Source organism: Pelodiscus sinensis, chromosome 11, assembly GCF_049634645.1.
Source record: "Pelodiscus sinensis isolate JC-2024 chromosome 11, ASM4963464v1, whole genome shotgun sequence".
NCBI lineage: Eukaryota > Metazoa > Chordata > Testudines > Trionychidae > Pelodiscus > Pelodiscus sinensis.
This window is the reverse complement of record NC_134721.1, coordinates 29,291,312-29,310,737: the sequence shown is the minus strand read 5'-3', so window position 1 is coordinate 29,310,737 and position 19,426 is coordinate 29,291,312. Positions and strand designations below refer to the sequence as shown.

Here is a 19,426-nt window from a genome sequence, read left to right as displayed (position 1 = left end):
TTTCCAGCAGGAATTCAAACTTGACTCTCAGAAATCCCAAGTGAGTGCCCTATCCATTGGTATTTGTGGGGCTACCATCACCTGCTCTGGTTTTGTGGATCTAAGCCTTTGCTTTCATTATTAAAAAGTTTTAAAATGCTCAGAAAACAAATGTTTTATTCATTCTGAAATAAAACTTGTGTCCATCTGCCTTTTGATTCACCAAAAAGTCTGAAATTTCATTTTTGGTTTGGGTTGAATAGATTTTTTTGAGGGGTGGAGTCCAGAAAACAAAATGATCAGTTATTTACCCATCTTTAGTCCTGATGCAATCTATCCAAATGGTGCAAACCTCACATATGAAAAGATGGCCTTTATAATTAGTTCCTCTATTGGTAAATGTTTATGGAAATAAATTCCTACTTTGGTTTGTAGGTCTGCTTTAGGTACCAAACACCATTGATATTATCCACTTGCAATTTTCTTTTTTCCCTTAATTTTTTTACCATTACTTTACCAAATAAAGACAGTGTGAATGAGGGACATTCATTCATATTTTAGTTGAAAATGACATAAGTAATTATACATTTCATCTGCTCACTTGCTTTAATTAATGGAAGTATAGAAATGACCCCCTCATTCTGCTAATTGAAAAGCTATCATTTTTATCTAGCTAGCTTACCTAATTAAAATTTGGTGAACTGGCAGTCATTTGGAAATTTGGCTTGCATTACCAAAGAAATGTATTCAGAAAAGCAAAAGTTGAGATTTGTTCTTATTTGGATGCAGCATCTCTCACAGTCCTACTGAGATCTTGTCTACTTTTACGGGGAGATTGGCAGTGTAGGGACTTATCTCCTGTGAGTCAATTTAGTGGATCTAGTAACAAAGAGGAACTCCCATCAATCCCCCACGGTGGAGACATGGTAACTCAAACTAAGGCATGTCGACTCCAGCTATGCTATTCATAGTTGCTTACCTTAGTTCGACATTGCCCCTTCTGCAATGTTGAAGAGTTACAGTGATCCTGAATATATCTCACTAAATTAAAACCAAACAACTCTTGCAGTAGCAAAAAAATTGCTTTATTTTTCTTAACAATGTCTCATAGATCATAGTGATTTTCAGTCCCTGCAAGAGTAAAATTCCTTGCTGACTAAAATATGACAAGTATATTTTTCTCATTACTATGGACATCCAAACACTAGTTAAATTGTCAACTGTATGGAAGGAGAAATATGTCCTGCCTTCAGCATGAAGTCCAATAAGCTCTCACACACTTACAGATTAGACAAGGGAGATGGCTTCCTAAATCTTGAGCCCCTTAATCTCAAGATCAGAGAGATCTGAAACTTTTCATTCCATGGCAGCCTCTTCATAACCTAGGACTGTTGATACACTGGGGCCCCAGAATCATAAGTGGGGATCACACCACACTGGACAACAGGTATTTACCGTTCCAAATGGAGAGAACCTGAAGGAAAGATGGTGGTGCAGTTTCTTGCCAGTTAACCTCATCTAGGTGGCCAGACTGAGTAAAATAGTCCCTGAGTCAGGCAAACCCCTAAAATGTAAGATTATTGCTAGATTTCTATGCAGATACAACATTGGTATGTGCATCTGCAAAAATGATCTGTGCACATCCACATCTGCAGATGCCCTCAGATATAAAGCAGATATCTGCAAATTTGCAGAGTTCTAGGGTATGTCTACATTACAGAGTTTTGTTGGAAAAGCTGCCATTTTTCCGACAAAACTTGAGGAATGTCCACACTGCAAGTGCGTTCTTCTGCAAGAAAATTGAAAGAACAGAGGGGTTTTTCCGGCATTGGTAATCCTCATTCTAGGAGGAAGAAGCGTTTTTGTGAAAGAGCTCTTTCACAAAAAGGCGTGTGTGGACGGGGAAGAGCGAGTTCTTTCAGAAGGAGAGGAAAGAGGAAAAAGCACAGGTGGCCTGGTGGCTATTCCATCCATAGCAATCACAGCTTACATGTGAAAGAGCGTCCATTCAGTCTGGATGCTCTCTTTCGAAAAAGCAGATCGCTTTTTCGATGCACTTTGGCAGTGTGGACGCGCTGTTTCAGAAGAAGTTTTTTTCAGAAGGTCTCTTCGGGGAAAAAAGCTTTTTCTGAAAGAAGGCTGTAGTCTAAACGTAGCCTACTAGATATAAAATTTCTGTCCGTATCCACAAAAATGAGCCATGGGTGTGGATACCCATAGATATAAAGTAGGTATCTATGGATTTGCTGAGCTCTAGTGATTCCCCTACCCCTCCCAGTAAGAGATTGCCCTCCACTCATGCCCCTCACTTGATGCAGCCAATCTTGAGCTCCCAGATTTTCTCAAACTAATCTTCAGTAGGTTAACATTGGCTCTAAAGCTGTCTTGAGTGGAGAAACTCTGGAGTCCATGAGCCTATTCTGTGTACTCTGTCTTTGCAGAGTTGATAGCCAGTTTTCCCACATGGCAATTAGTTAAAGATAGATCAAATGATTGTGTTTCCATATGTGAACTGGAAAATATAGTCCAATGAATGAGTCACTAGAAGAGTAACGAGACCTACATTCTACTCCCAGCTCTGTCACTGTCCTGTGCTTTGACCAGGAACAAGTCACATCACTGCTCTGTGCCTCAATTGCCCCATTTATAAAATGGGAATAGTGACATTTACCCTCCCTTGAAAAGCACTTTGAGGGATCTATGGATGAAAAATGCTGTGGAAAATTAAGTATTATTATGTTAAAGAGGGGGGAAGCGACAGAAAATACAGACCCAAAAACTAAGCATCACTTCTTGGCAAGATTGAATTTGTTTTTTCTTTGTGAGTTCTGAGGCAATGCAAAGTCTTCAAGCTCACCTTCCGCAGAAATGATATAGTGACTTTAATTGAATGTCTAGTACCTTAATTAGGGGTACTCAGCAAATATATTTAAATACAATTGTTAAGGAGAATGAGAAGTTAGATGTGCACACTTGAAACAGAAAAGCAGCAGTTAGTTTATCTTGAATCTATCCACAATGTGAAAATAAAGTATTGTCATAAATGATAACTAGCTTGGCTGAGGGTGACTCATTATGTCTTACAAACTTATGTTTCCCAGACAAAAGGGTCTTGTTAATTTAAAAAAAAAAAAAAAAGCAATATGCACTGCCTAGAAAATATCACAGGGTGGCAGAAGCTGAGTAACATTTACATTCACTGTAAGCTGTTTGGTACAGTAGCTCACATTGTTGAGAACGTTGTGTGTTGTTCTTCCCAAGTAACATTAAGATATTTTATATGCCTATAGCCCAGAGATTGAAACAAACCCTAGAGCCTTGTGATACTGAATATCCAGCTTTTGTTTCTGAACGCACTATAAAGGAGACCATGGGGAACATTGCTTGTGATGACTGTTTCAAGTAAGCACTTTCAATTTTTTATACAATGGTTTTGACAAACCAGTTCAACTGAGTTATGTTGAAGGGTATGCAGTTCTAGCTTTTACATTATGTTTTGTCTAACCATCAATGACTGGATGCCTTTTCTCATGGTAGTGTAGCCGTCATGCAAACATTTAATGTTCTGAAATTAAAGCAAGGAATATTGTACTGTACCAAAAAATGCTGGGTAGATCCAGGCTTCTTTTGACTGAAGAAGTTCTTTGCAGTGGTATAAGTTTTATGTCAATGATTGGAGACCAGACTTTTGGAAGATCCTAAACAAGGGAGAATTATTTACTGATTTAAGTACAAATGAAAGGTTAAGGCAGTTAGTTGTCCTGCAAGCAAAAACAAGTTAGGAATTTCACCGGCATTTGATGTAGTGGTATCTGTTTGCTCTGCTTGACTTTCCAACCCTCTCTCCCCATATTGGAGTTGTTAAACTGAAAAGCATGAGAGAGGAATAAAGATGTTTTCCCAAGCTTTAGTGAAGGGGAGCTGAACTGGCAATGGACAAGTCTGGCACACATTAGACATCCCTCAGTCACTAATACTATTTCTATAGTAGAGTAATAGTTCTATAGTAGAGTAGTTCTTCACAGGGTTAAAAGACCTTCTCAGGCTCCAAAGTAATATGTTAATTGCATTCGGTGTTTCTCTAAATTGATGCAACTGTAATAAGAAATGTCACTAATCAATATAAATACAGCATTGTTTAGTTATTGCAAATGATACCTATTTTGTATACTTAATGATAGCTTCTGTTTTCTAATTAACTTTTCTGATTCTGAGAGATCATTATCACAAAACACATTAATATTTACAATAGTATCCCTTTTAACACAGAAATATCAAGAAGAATTAGAGCAATCAAACCCCTACTTTCTTTGATTTATTTGGTTCAGACAGAAACTGTTACAGCTTTCCTCCTCCATCCCAAACCAATATGCAACTAAGTAACTAAGAACCCTAGCCTAACTGAAATCAGGGGGTGCTTTGTAGGATTTCACTCTGAACATTTATTTCAACCCATTTCAATATACATGCTTTGTAATAAGATGAGCATCTTACAAAAAAAAAACCCTTCCTAATCTGACAAAGGATGAAGCAGATACAGCAATGTGGCCAGCATAATGTTGGAGCTAGCAAATAAAATGTTAGGTTTGATTCACACACTCATTGTGGAGGTCAGCCAGATAGTATGCCAGAATTATCCACACTTTAACATATATAAGGACAAATTAACAACTTGTCAGAAGCTTAAGAGAAATTTTTAATTTACAAAAGATTTCAGCATCACACAATTTTAGTACAAAGATGGAAATTGCAAGTCTTGGGACTTAATATTTTCTATTTTGATCTGAGCACAGACCATGAGCACAGACCACTTGGCTCAAGATACCTGATCTCATGGTGGAATCTTTATCTCTGGGCTATACCTGCCTATTAAGGATGACAACTGCTAAGGGCTATATTGTAGAACTTGAGGATGAAGGGTGCATTTTGGTCACCCCAAAGCTTTTGGAAGATTTAAAAAGAGCTGAAAATAAATATTCATTTCTAGTTCACTTCTGGTTATCTTAGTTATAAGGAACTATTGCAGTTGTGGAAGAGCAATTCTTTTTATAAGCTTCAGGGGGTAGCCAAGTTAGTCTGTAACAGGAAAAACTTAAAATACAAGAAATAGTCTAGTAGCACCTTAAAGACTAACAAAACATGTACATGGTATCGTGAGCTTTTGTGGGCACAACCCACTTGTCCTGTCATGATACCATCTACATGTTTTGTTAGTCATTAAGATGCTACTAGACTATTTGTTATTTTTTTTAAGTTTTTATTTTTATAAGGTTTTTGGTGACAGAAGTAGTCTTACTTTATAAACTAATCCCGCAGAACATTTTTATTGTAACGATAGGTCTAACTGCATGAAAAGTACTAACTCAAGAAATAAAAGCCATTACATTTCCACATTTCAAACACCACTTACTGTTATAATGCTATATCATGCCTGATGCCAACAATGTAAAATTAAAATGGTATTACTTTATTAGCATTGCTCAAAGGATATTCCTAACACATTATTTTATCACATACATTTTGTTTAAATTTGCAAAAAGGCTTGATTCCATTCAAAGAGATTAATTTTACAAGAGCAGATTTCAGGCTATGTAGGTAATTTCAGGGCAAAGGGAGTAACTTTCAAAAATAACATAATTCTGCAAGACTTGGACAGCAATGAGTTGGAAACTGAGTTCAGTGAAAATTATAGTATTTTAAAAATAATGTGCTAAGATGATTTTCGTAGAAAAACATTTTATGTTCCACAGTGGAACAAAACAAAACAAAACAAAAAACCACCACAACCAAATCTATGTCAGTAACCAACTGATCTCAAGGCAGCCATTATTTTTCTCCACAAGCCATGGCAAACTGTAGTGAAATAATCCCAAAGAATTGTTAGATTCTCATGGGAACACACTTTGTTATGCAGTTTACCCACTAACTGTCATTAGTAATCTACAAAGTGCATCTGAGATTGTAGACTGCATTGGTTAACAAATGTTTTGCTATAATTCAAGCAGCTTTCCCACAGAACAGCAAAGGAATTTGACCCGAAGTCTTTCGTGTGCCTACATCTTATGACCCATTTCTCAGTTTCATGGTATCAGTACAGTAAATACTTTTACAGCAAAGTTTATTGCTTAATAGTTTTAATTTAAGAGTAGTGTCTCACTTACTTCAAGAAAGGGTCCAATATTACACGGTGCTGATTGTCCTCATTCTACTGCCTTCAGTGGGACTTGAGGGTTCACATTGCTTCCTTTATTAGGCACTAAGGGTTGAATCCAGCTCCCACAGAGTCAATGGGAGATATTTCATTGGTTCTAATGTGAGCTGGATCAGGCCCTAAATGAGTGTATTTATTTTACACATTGACAGTATACCTATCGAGCAGGGTAAATACTGAAAAAGTTATTTGCAAATATTCAGTTGAATATACATCACAAATTTATTCCAATGGTATTCCCAACTCTGTTTAATTGTCACGTGAGTCACGTGAATAGTTTTTGGTTTCAAGGACATTAAGGGAAAGTGAAAATGCCATAGCTATTTACGCAAGAATTCGATTTGGTATTGCAACTGTTACACTGCAAGAAGATTTGCACCACAAGTGACTCATTTAAGCCTTTTTCTGGTTTTATAAATGTTTTGGTCAACCTGTCAGTGAAATGAAGCAATATTATTTGACTTACAAAAACAATCACTTAGCACAAATACTAACTTATGAAAACAGCATACTCAAAGCAAAAATCAAATAGCTATTCCTGCATGTTGTAATGTGCTCTCAACTTTTAGGGCTTGATACACTACAGAGAAGAGCGAGGACTAGTGCGTCTAGTGAAAACATACTAATTTGAACTGTGAGAGGGTACTCCCGTCAGCTCCAGTAGTCCTGCTCCTCAGGAGGAGTAAGGGAAGTTGACAGGGGCATGTGCTCCTGTCGGCCTCCCACTGTGTGGCTCGTGCCAAAACACTATTTAAGATACTTCAACTCAAGCTACATAATTAATGTAGCTGGAGTTGCATATCTTAAGTCGACTTTCCTCTTTAGTGTAGACCAGCCTTATTAACTCACCAGGGTCCTTAGTACCTTGCACGATTGAGTCCAAATGAATAGTTACCAATCCAGTTTAAAGGCTATAATTGGGTTATATAAAATTTTCAAATAAACTTGAATGATAGGCACATGAATTAAAATCAAAGTGCTGGTGTATATGATATAATGTAAAGGTCTATATAAAATAATAACCTGGTCATCCATAAATAACTCGCCTAATGCAGTGGGCTTGTTTAAAAGTCCATTTATGTCAGTGAAAAGATGTCTATTGACTTCAATGGACTTTGGATCAGATACTAAATATGTGTATTTATATATAATATAATTTAGTATGTGTAAACTTGTTATAAAAGAAATGTTCTTCAGGACAATTTTCAGTTTTAAAAATGTTTTAAAAATATAGGTTTTATTGAGAAAGTAGGAGCCTAAAAGAAAACAAAAATTAACATAAGAATGTCATTAGGGTCAGGGTTTGGCTGCCTTAACCAATAATTTTTTGACATTCAATATTCCACTGATTATTACATTAATCTGTTATTGTAACAGCAATCAAAAACAAGTCAGCCCATATTTTCTGGGCATTTGAGATTGTCAACAAGAGTACATGAAACATTTTCATATTTTCCAGTAAGCTATTTCTTTCTTATACAAACATGCGCACGCACACACATACCGTGTTGTGTTTCAAATGACAGACTGTTAAATGTTCCACTGAATAAGAAGCAGCTGCAGTATTGGAAATTGTTGTTTAAAAGAAATATTGATTTATCAGTGGTAGGCAGCACGCTTCCCTCTGAGTCAGAAATGCACTGTGTCCAAAACCCTGAGCACGGTTTTTAAGGGGCACTATGCTGTTTGGGGGTGAGATTAAACTGAGATGCAGAGACTTAATAAGCAACTCACAACCCTATTCACAAAAATATGGTGTTACCTCAATTGCATAACCAAATTCTATTTTATATTCTGTCCACCCAAATTCGACATGAGTTTCAGTTGACTACAATATTATTTTTTGGCTTCTGCTATGTTCTTCGCCTACATCACATGGGGATTGTGAGGCTTAATTGATGTTTATATAACGCTTTGAACTACTTGGATGAAAGGTCCCTTAAAGTGCAAAGTGTTTATTATTATAACTTAGAGAGGAAGATAACATTTATGGTGCTAGAATTTAATAAACATGCCAGTATCAAACTTTTCCAGTATACCCCTGCTGATAAAGTGGTGTCCTTTCTAATCTAATTATTTTGTAGGCATTTTGTATTAAAATTCTGCTAATTTTGTTAGCTTCATTTAGAGATATAGCATTCATTTTGGTATAAATTCAGCGACTTTTGAAAAGGGAGAGATCTCCTATTCTAGTATGTGTAGCAAATACTTCTTCTTGTTATTATCTAGGCATTTGATTTGCGTCATATTTTCAAAATTACGTGTATGCATTTACTGTGACAGAGTAGACAAATGCAACCATTTGAAACCACAGCTTCCAAATTTGCACATGTAATTGTGGTAAATTGTGTAAGCAATTAGGAGTCAGTCACATGCATGCTAATTTGAAAAACAGGCCCTTACCCTACTTTGTCAGATACTGTTATGACACATTGGACTTGGCTACAAGTCAAGGGCCTGGGCTGCCTCCTGTTGATTTGTAAGATAAGGGAACAAATAATTAAGGAATCCATTTGCAAACATCTGAAAGATAAAAAGGTGATAAGTATGGATTCGTCAAATATTAATCATGTCAAACCCACCTAATAGCTTACTTTGACAGGGAAACAAGCCTTGTGGATGGGGGAAAACAGAAGAGATGGTAAATATTGACTTCAGTAAGGTTTTTAATACTTTCTTGCATAACCATCTCATAAACAAATTAGAGAAATGCAATCTAGATGCAGCTACTTTAAGATGGGTGCAAAATTGTTTGGAATAAACATTCCTGGAGAATAATTTTTCAGTGGTTTACAGTCATGCTGGCAGAGAATAATGAGTGGGGTTCTGCAAGGATCAGTTTTGGGTCTGATTCTGTTCATTATCTTCATCAGTGATTTGAATAATGACATATGACGTTTACAGATGATACCAAGTTGGGAGAGTTTGCAAGTACTTTGGACAATAGGATTAAAACTCAAAATGATCTGGACAAACTGGAGAAATGGTCTGAAGTGAATAGGATGATAAAGATAAATGCAAAGTATTCCATTTAGGAACGAGCTATCAGTTTCACATATACAAAATGGGAAAGAGTACTACTGAAAGGAGCGAGGGGTCATTGGTGACCACAAGTTAAATATGAGTCAACAATGTAACACAGTTACAAGAAAAGTGAACATCTTTTGTGTGTTAACAGTAGTGTGGTAAGCAAGACATGAGAAATATTTTGTCCTACTCTACACTGATGAGGCCTCAACTGGAGTACTGTGTCCAGTTTTGGATGCCACGTTTCAGGAAAGATATGGACAAATTGAAGGAAGTCCAGAGAAGAGCAACAAAAATGATCAATGATCTAGAAAACATAACCAGTGAGGCAATATTGAAAAAATGGGGCTTGCTTAATCTGGAAAAGAGAAGACTCAGAAGGAACATGATAACCTTTTTTCAAAAACAGAAAGTGTTGTTACAAGGAGGGAGAAAAATTGTTCTCCTTCACCTCTCATGATAGGACAAAAAGTGATGGACCCAAAGTGAAACAAAGGAAGTTTAGGTTGCACATTAGAAAAAACATCTTGTTAGGGTGATTAAGCACTGGACTAAATTGCCTAGGGAGGTTGTGGAATTTCCATCATTGTAGGTTTTTAAGAGCAGGTTAGACAAACACCTGTCATGGATGGTCTTAGATAATGCTTGGTCCTGTTAGGAGTTTGAAGACTTGACTAGATGACCTCTCAAGGTCTCTTCCAGTCCTACATTCTATCATTCTATGAAAGGTAGAACTTCCATGAATTTCAGCTGCAGCAGGATTTGGTCCTAGAGACTAACGGCATGGTGGCAAACTCTTGAGGAAATATTCCCATTGCAATTGTGATTTTGGGGGCATAAGGTTGATGAGGTAGAGAAATGTAAATAAAAGCAAACTTTTTTTTTTCTGTTTTTCACCAGGAAACCAGATAAATGTGTCTGTACCATTCCAATTTCAGGAAAGCACTTCAGCGTGTGTTTGACTTCAATAGTACTTAAGCACAAGTATTTTCTTGAATAGGGATGTGTTTTTTAATTGTTTGCTTTTTATGGAAGATGAAACTTCCCTGTTTTACTACATGCACAATTACTATTAACATTGATAGGAGAGACTGAATGATATAAGAGCTATGTTGTATATATGCCCCACCTAACATGTGAGTAAACTAACCCCTGCATAGGCTTCTAGTGCACACCGCTATGTTTCATGTCATAAGGAAAGAAATACACAGCTATCCAACTTGAGAATCACCAGAGTCAAGTCAAGTGTTTAGTTGTTGTTATTGGTTTTAAGGGATAGTATTTTTTGCTGCTTTTTACAAATAGGAATAGTTAGATGACATTGGAATTCTATTTAATTTAGGGATCACACTGAGTGCTTTTGCAACTTTTTAATAGAAATGTTAAGATTTGTTCATGAAATGTGCTAATTTAGCAGTGATAAAAGACACAACTTAGATTCAGATTTTACTCAGTGTAAGTAGTACAATTTATAGGCATTATAAATTTAATGATTTTTGAAACCACTCAATTTTGAGACTTAACATAATTTGTTAAATACTTCTGCATTTTTATATGATGGAAGCTTACCAAACTGTTGCGCTTAATCTTGCTTCAAATATTTAAATCAATATGCAGTTTAGTTTTCCATGGAATAAATAATAATTTGCCTTTTGAGATGGAATTAGTTTACTTCTTCATAATCAGCTGGCGACATAAAACAAGAAAAACACGAAGGCCCAATTTTTTTTGCTGTTGAAGCAATTCATTAATATATGAGGAATCCCCATGGATTCCAGGAGTGGGTTTGATGGTAAAATAGCTCTTCAGAAGTAGTTTTGCTTCTTATTAATTTTACCATATTCATCTTAAAGGATCATAGGCAAAAGAAACCATTCCTTATAGATGATGTTACGTTGTAGGCTTTATATAGTTGCTTTTTTCAGCAGACATGCCAAATATACTCTAGTGTGTGGGTATATCTGACAGACAAATGAATGGCTTTGACCTGTGTTGAAGCTGAGAAGGAAATGTGCTATACCCACATTTCTCACTGGTTGCAGTGGAAATGATAAAAAATAGGCTAATCACCTTTAACACTCATTGATTTGAATTAACATTGACTTTTCAGGGGGAGTTCAGAGTTTTGCACACTTCCTTAGGAGTTCATTGTGGAGATGTAGGGGTCAGATTTCATTTACATTAAACCCCTTGACACTGACTGGGCAGCAGAGCAATGTAAAATGGCCTTAGTGTAAATGAGAACCCAACTTGAGATCCTGTAAAAAGGGAAATCAGTGGATTGCTAATGGGTTTGTGTATAATTTTGTATTTGTTTATTTTAAACTTGCCAATTGAAACAATAGTATATAAATCAGGGTAATACTGAGTTAGGATATGTCTACACTTGCACCCTAGTTCAAACTAGGGATGCAAATGCAGGCATTCGAAATAGTGAAGCGGAGATTTAAATGAAAAAATGAGGAGTAACGTTAGTTCGAACCAAGGAGTTTGGTTCGAACAAATGTGTCCCGGCGCTCACTTCCTGGTTCGGATCAGCTGTGATTCAAACTAGTGCGCCGGTAAGATCATACTAATGAAGCCTGGGATATTTAAATCCCTGCTTCATTGACTATTTCGAATGCCTGCATTTGCATCCCTAGTTCGAAGTAGGGTGCAAGTGTAGACATACCCTTATAGAATAAAAATATATTTTCTAATTCAAATACCAATTCTGTTTTTAAGATGGAACTAATAACTCTTAAGGTTACACTATACTTTGTCGTTGTTGGATTCTTTTGAGGAGGGTGGGGTATTTTTGTTATTTCATTAAATTTTTATTTTAAAAACAGCAGGTAGGGGATAAAATCTGTATATCAGTGATATTTTTAAAAATTGCTAATGGAGAAAATATAATGACTATTTTCCTCTAGTATTTCTCAAAATAGTCTGTGAAACCACTTTGAGAAACATGCTAACTGGCCGTGCTGGTTTGTTTACTTACTGGTGACACAGCCACAAAGCCTCGTAGATCCCATTCGCTCTGGTTTGCCGTTTGCAGCCAAGAGGAGCCATTTCCCACGGCTCCCCTTGGCTGCAAAAGGTGAACCGGAGCCAATGGGAGCCGCAAGGCTCTGTGGCCATGGCACTAGTAAGTAAACAAACTGACACGGCCAGTTAGCATGTTTCTCAAAGTGGTTTTGCAGACCCTGTAGAGAAACACTGGTCCTATGTATATTTAGTGAATCACGGGAGTTTATCCAGTGTGCCATAAATAAAGCCCACTGACCAAAAACTCTCTGCAGTAGGAATAATCTGTGATTTTAGACCCTAAAGAGGAGATAAGAATGCTGTCCTCTAGCACAATGATTTCCAGAATCAAATCTGCCTCGTAGTCATTGCCCATGCAGAACCCTCTTAGATGTTTGCAGGTGTTTTGTATGCGTAGGACCTGCACGATAATAGGAAAGTTCTTAAGAAAGCTTGGCTGAATTAGATTTTTTAAATATTTTTGATAGATAATGTCAGTGTTTCTTTTTAGGATTTCTTAAATTTCTTAAATCATTTACATTTTCAGAGTTGTCGAAAATTGTAAGTTGGTATGATTCTGAGAGAGTCAGACAGTAAATATTTAATTATTATAGACTTTGAGAGTCAAAAAGTTAAAGTTTTATAATTGTTAAAACAAAAGTTGTCAACATCATGTATGAAAATAGGCAAAGAAAAGATCCTTAAGTCAAACAAGTAAGTTATGAAGCACCATTTTTCTTAGCCTATCTGTAAATTTTGATGATTTCAATGGAAATATAATATTTTTGTTTCTCTGTGTGTGTGGTGAAATGAACATACACAATATTCCCAAGATCATCATTAAGTCCACCCAAAATGGAATTTCAAACTGATTCCATACGGAAATTTTTTCTGATTCTCTCCTTACAAAGTGAATAAAATTATTCAATCTAAATGACAAAAACTGTTTATTACACATCTTTGTATTTACTGTATATCATTAACCAAGCCTCCTTCAATTGTACAGTGAGATAATTTCCTTTTCTTTCCAAAAGCAACAGAGATGATAATATTTGTCATGTAGGTGGAACTTAAAGAACTTTTGAAGTAATATGAAATAAGGAAGCAGCACATATATAAATTACCAGACAGTGTATACTTACTTTCCGTTTATTAGCATCACACTCCCATGGACAGTTTCCAACCTGTATTTAAAAAAAAAATTGAAAGATTCCAACAGAAAGCATTTTGGAACTTCTTTATTTGTGTGTTAGGTTCAGTATCATAATAGCTGTTTAACTTTACAATATATTACCTAAAAGATAGCATTTCATTTTCCTTCTGTTTTTGTATTTTCTTAATTCATGTTTGTCTCCTTGGTCACAGTCTGCCAAGGGACTTCTGGATCATGTTAAGACATCTCTTTGTCACTTGTTCAGATAATATATCTAAGATTGCCTATTGAGTTGTCAAAGCCATACAAATCTGTGTTTGTTAGCTGTGATTCTTCTTCCATTTGCTTAGCTTGAAAAGCTAGTGAATTAAATAAGCCCTGTGGGTCAGAGAGAAACTGCTTGAAACACTATATACTTAATGTTTAAATAAAATGTCTGACCATGACAATTTATTTTGTGAACTTAAAAAGGAAATTCCTTTCTTAATGCACTATTTCTTTGTGTGACTGGGAAATTTTTCTTATTAGCATGTGCCTAAGCACCTCTTGTGTGTTGTCAAGGTTACCAGTGTGCTGCATGGAAGGTGTCCTACATCTTGTCTTATATTACAGTACAGAGATGTAAAAGACATTTTAATGAAAATACCTCAGCAATAATAATAATTGAACAAACTCCATTTAATTCTGTCATTTGGAACATGTGGACTGATCCATCCCATATAAAGAGGACACTAGTTGTAGGTTTGTTACATGCTTAAAAACTAAGCACATTGCTAATAACTTTGCAGTAGTAGAGTCTGAGTGTGTGTCTCTTTAGTGCTCAAGCAACTTTACCTATTATGTCTGAAATACTGATTACCTGTTCACTTACTTGCATGAATAATATGTACTAACACATCTCACAGAATTAAAAGGGTATATGGTTGGGAGTTTAAATTGGTTGGATGTCTATAGCCATGCTCCTAAGGAAGAAGGAGGTAGGTTATGAGAGAGTGGAAATATAGAGGATCCTCAATTTGTGAACAGGCTTCCCATCTTGATTCCCATTCCCAATCCTACTCCATCCAATGAAACATTTACTCCTAAGGGAGTTCTGTCCTACTGTGCAATGTAGAATTTGCACAGAATTAATGTTCTGTGCGGAATTTAATTTTTTGCCCTGGAGTTTGTATTGCAGAGCTGTTGGTCACCACAAGAGGCTGCAAATACAGGACGCTGCTTGCAAATACAGGACTCTGCCAGGGGTTGGAGGAAGCTGGAAGTTTCCAGGCAACTGCAATTCCTAGCACATTCTAAAGGAAGGAGGCAGTACGCAGGAAAATTTGTACAAACCCAAGATCCAGCATCAAGCTGTTTCTCTCTTTGCAACCCTAGGCTCTGGAGGACTGAAGGGGGATTTTGGTATCTGAGACTGGAGCAGAGTTTTCCCCCAAGGTGTGCCCATCTGGCATGTGTAACACACACCGACTGAGGCACGCTATAGAAGCATAACAGAGAAACTGAACTAGGTTGTTATAAGGAATTCTTTAATTCTCTGGTCTGTGGGGAACCTTTATTGTTGTCCATACTCTGATAGGCATACTTGCTGACAGGTATTTTCAAACACATTACCAAAGTAATTGAATTGGGTATGATTATATTGCATTATTTTGACAGACAATGCAGAATTTTCCAAAATTTAAAAATAATGTGCCCAGATTTCTTTTTCCTGCAGAATTCCCCTAGAAGTAAGTATTTAGGGCCAAATCCTTCCAAGCAGAACTTTTTGAGAATTAGGAAGTGTCACATTAGTAAGGATTTACAAGATTCAGACTGGTGAAGTCCACCAACATGGGGGCAAAAGGGGCAGTTGCACAAGGCATGGCAATTCAAAAGGGGTTGGGGATCCTGGTCGCTGTCACTACTACTACAGGCGCAGCAGTGGCCAAAGCCCTGGGCCCTTTAAATCATTGCTGGAGTACTGTGCCGTATCCTCTGAGCGGTTCTCAGGGCTCCTGGGGAAGGGACTCGGTGCAATGTGCTCCAGTTGATGCACTTCTCCCCCTTCTATCCAAACTGCTCCACCCCTTCTGGGAGCATAGAACGGGGCCCCCTCAACTTGCCCAGCATCCCAGCAAGGCTGTCAGCACCCCTGAGATTGGTTTATACATATCTTTCCATTTAGAATGATGACACAGAATGGAAGAGCCAGCAAAAATAAAGCAAGGAGGAGGAAATTGCCTTGGGGTTGTCCTTGAAGATATCTGTGTCCAACTGTTCCACTACGAGGGCAAAGTTTATCCCTCACAGAACTGGCCACTTGACCCCTCCCTAAATTTTGCAAATCCCAGTGGCATTATGTTGGCTTTGTGCTCCGTTCGTTTTGGCACTAAAGTCCATTGGCATGGCCATTGGCTTTTTTGTGCTCTCCTCCTGGGTGATCTCCATAAAGATTCTATCTTCCTGCTCAGGAAAACAGGGATACTTTGGAGGTGACTGATAATATATAGTGCATGGGAGGAGTGTGATCTGTATGCAGAATGTCCCATCTGTCCTCTGATCATGGGTGCACAATGAAGCCGATTGTTCCTAGTAAAAAGCAAATACACCATACCTTAAAACATTAAACATTTTCAACAATATCATTCATAATAATTGATTGATAGGGATAGCTTACATACTATGAGGATGGTTTTTAAATGGTAGGCCTTTTCAAATGTTGCACGCATGTCATAATATTTTCCGTTAATTAGTAATATATATTAAAGGTTGTTTGGATTAAGAAAATTGATTTAAAACTAGAAAATGTTCCAGTGAACTTTTAAAGTCAGCCATTGTTATGAACAGTCCTTAGGGTTAAGAAGAGGTTTCTTTCAGTTAATAATAAATCATTGCAGTGAGTTAGTATAGTCTGATTGATTTAATGCAAAAGTGGTCCGTGCATCTACATTTTCATGATTTCTGCATTATAAAGGAAGTAAGTTTTATAAACACTTGGTAGCCTTTAGCTAAGAAAAACAATTTCATTCTTAAACTTGACAGCTGTGCAGGACAAATCATTTTGTAAATTTAAAGAACCTACAGGTTTGTCTGGATGCAATATGGTTTACAATATTCTTAATAATCATTATTTCTTGCTTGCTTTCTTTCACTCAGTGAATAGTTCACCTAGCAATTTTGGTCTTTTCAAGCTTCTGATGTTGTACTGATGGATTTAGCTTCTTTCTCTGAAGTTCTATGCAATGTCTAGGTCTTCCTTCTTTTTCTCTTTCCATCTGGTGTCTGTGTTATCCCTTGATGTGGAAGTCATGTTGGTGGCATGCTTAAATTATGTCCTAAATATATATAGCTTTAAAGTGGAGTGTTCCATTTAGAATTTCTTCTGTTGTAATAAACTATTTTCAGTGGACTCTGAAAATCTTCCACAGGCATTACTTTGGAATGAGTTTAACTTCTTATCAGTTGCTGTTGTGGATTTGCATGCCTCTAGTCCGTAGAGGACAGAGATGATGCCATAGTTAAAAAAATGTATTTTTGTAACAATGCCAATCATGCTACTTTTCCAGATCTGTTCACATTTCTGAAAGTTGTTTGCTGCTTTTGATATTCATTGTTTGACATCTGGCATGATGCCACCACCATAGCACATTTTGCTCCCCAGATAAGAAGGATTTATTTCTTCTAATGTTTCTCTGTCAACTCAGCTGGTTGCTTTTGAAATATTGATAGCCATGTATTTTGTCTTCCCATGGTTGATGAACATATGAACTTGTTTTGCCATGTCTGCCAAAAGATGGGTTGTTTTGTTTTCATTAACCATTGTGTGGAATGGAGCAGGGCAACATCATCAGCAAAAACAAGGTCACTCACTTGTACTTTATCATTTGTCTATAACAATTCCTCAATTGCCTTCTGTGGCTATTTTCCTGATTACAAAGAAGATGTCCTTCTGCAGCTTGGAAGAGGTTAGAGGAAATTATCCCACCTCCTGTAATTCCAAAGTGATGCCCAATACTTAGGAAGAAATTGCTGCCATGGGGAGGTCTTCCTATATTTGTCCACTATGGCCCTGTATAGACATTGCCTGTCGGAACAGGGGCAGGAGAGACTCCAAGCGGCCCCTGCTCCAGATAAATCCCTAGGGTTAGGGGATGTTGACCACTCAGCACCTGTCCCCCAAATGACTAATGGGTGCCAAAGACTCCAAGGTATGGAAGAACCATCTATTGTTCCTCAGCGCCTGTCTCCTTCCCTCACTACTGGGGCTGTCTTCTTTCACAGCCAGCCTCATCTGGTTCCTTCACCTGTTGAAATGTCTAAATGGTATCTCTCTCACTCAATCTAAGCGCCTCATCCTGCAGTCTGGTATGAATGGGGGAATGCATATGCCCTTAGAGACCCGCTGAAGCCTGTGGGACTCTGCATTGTAGGAGTTCACCTGCCTGATTCACACTGCAGAATCAGGCCTCAGAACTGTCCTTTTTTGTATCAGTACCACATGGGGTTTTTTTTCATCTAGTTTAAAAGTGCAAGCACTCCAAAATGTTGCTGTTGGCATATGTCCTACATTTTACATATGGTATTAAAATATTCCATTCTCTATTTCATATTTTATTTAAAAATCCTAAACAACCTAATTTATGCTCGCAATATACACATTTCATTCATTTAAAAATGGATAAGTGAGAGAAACATGGGTTGGAAAGATAGCCAGTAAGCCTGGAAAACACATGATGTGAGTTGGAAACCAGGACAACGGATATCTACAGTTTAGTTGAATGGGTATAGTTTGTTCCAGACCATTAAGGTTGGATATATGCAACTGTCAGTTATGTTGTGAGTAACAGCTATTTGAGTGTAGATTGTACAAAAGTTTCCATTTACCGTACCCTGATGTATGTGTGTGGTGAGTTTGGGGTTTTTTTTAACTTAAGACAAAAATAGGAGAGATCAAAACTTGACAGATCTGAAATAAAATTCCAAAGTAATGACTAAAAATCTTAGCCACTAGGTCAGAGGTGGGAAAGATACAGCCTGTGAGCTGGATCTAGACTGCCAAGGCCTTTAATCCAGCCCACCCTTGTCCACGGAGCAGCGCTGCTCAAAGTGGCTAGCTGTTCCCTGTGGCTTTCTGCGCTGGGCTGAGGGGAAGTCTTTGCACGCTGCCTCCATCCCCTACAAAATCTCTCAGCTCCCAGTGGCTGGTTTCCAGCCAATAGCTCTCTATTGGTTTCCAGCCAATAGGAGCCGAGAGATTTTGCTGAGCAGTGCACAAAGACTCCCCCATAGCACATGGAGCCATGTGGAGTGATCTAGGGCCTAGAAGCCTGCCCGAGAGTGCTGCTGGCCAGGAGCTTCTTAGATAAGCACATCCTAACCAAAGCCTGCCTCTGGCACCCCAGCCCCTCCTGCACCCTAGCTCCCTCTTAGATGCTGCACCCCTTCCCTAGGTCAAAATCTTCTCCTGCACCCATACCCCCTCCTTGACCCTGGACCTCAATCTTCTGCCCCAAGTCACAACCCCTCCTTTATCCAGACTCCCTCTCAGACCTCCAACTTTCTCCAGCACCCCAGTCTCCTACCCCAAACTCTCTTCTGCACCCAATCTTCATCACAGACCCCACATCCTCTCCAGAGAAAAGTGTGGCCGAAATCTTGGAGTGACCCCGCCATAAAAATTATTGCCCATCCCTGCACTAGGTGCTTGAAGTTAGCAATGTAACTTCATATTTAAATACCTAGAAAAATAGCCTGCTTTTTCAGAGGTGCCAAAGAAGCAGAACTCTCAGTAAAGTTAATGAGAGCTCTTGGTACTGAGCACCTCTGAAATTCAGGCCACTTTCTCAGAAACCCTAATATGCATTTTAGTTGCTCATAGCAGATAAAGAAGTTTAAATATTTGGGCCTTAATGTTTTTTTTTGGGAGGGTGGGGATGGACCCAAATACCCTATACTCTTTGCAAATTTCATTATTCCCCATAATAGCATAGCTAACTAGAAAGAAAGACTTGGGAACTGGCCTTCATGAGTAAATTTGACATGTTTACCCAAGAACTAAACAAAGATAT

At 37.7% G+C, this 19,426-nt stretch overlaps 1 protein-coding gene and 1 long non-coding RNA gene across 2 annotated transcripts in view; one reads left to right on the top strand and one right to left on the bottom strand.

The window, feature by feature from the left end:
• The window catches only part of LOC142830934 (uncharacterized), a 48,003-nt gene extending 41,651 nt beyond the window's left edge, over positions 1-6,352 (bottom strand). Inside the window, exons 1-2 of the long non-coding RNA XR_012906496.1 lie at positions 6,141-6,352; positions 3,577-3,677 (exon numbers count right to left, since the gene is read on the bottom strand). This is a non-coding gene — a long non-coding RNA (uncharacterized LOC142830934). The remainder of the gene's footprint in view (positions 1-3,576; positions 3,678-6,140) is intronic.
• Positions 1-19,426, top strand: part of CACNA2D3 (calcium voltage-gated channel auxiliary subunit alpha2delta 3) — a 755,257-nt gene that overhangs the window by 719,137 nt on the left and 16,694 nt on the right. The window contains exon 35 of the mRNA XM_075938900.1: positions 3,270-3,381. Coding sequence (XP_075795015.1) covers positions 3,270-3,381 — 112 coding nt within the window. The remainder of the gene's footprint in view (positions 1-3,269; positions 3,382-19,426) is intronic.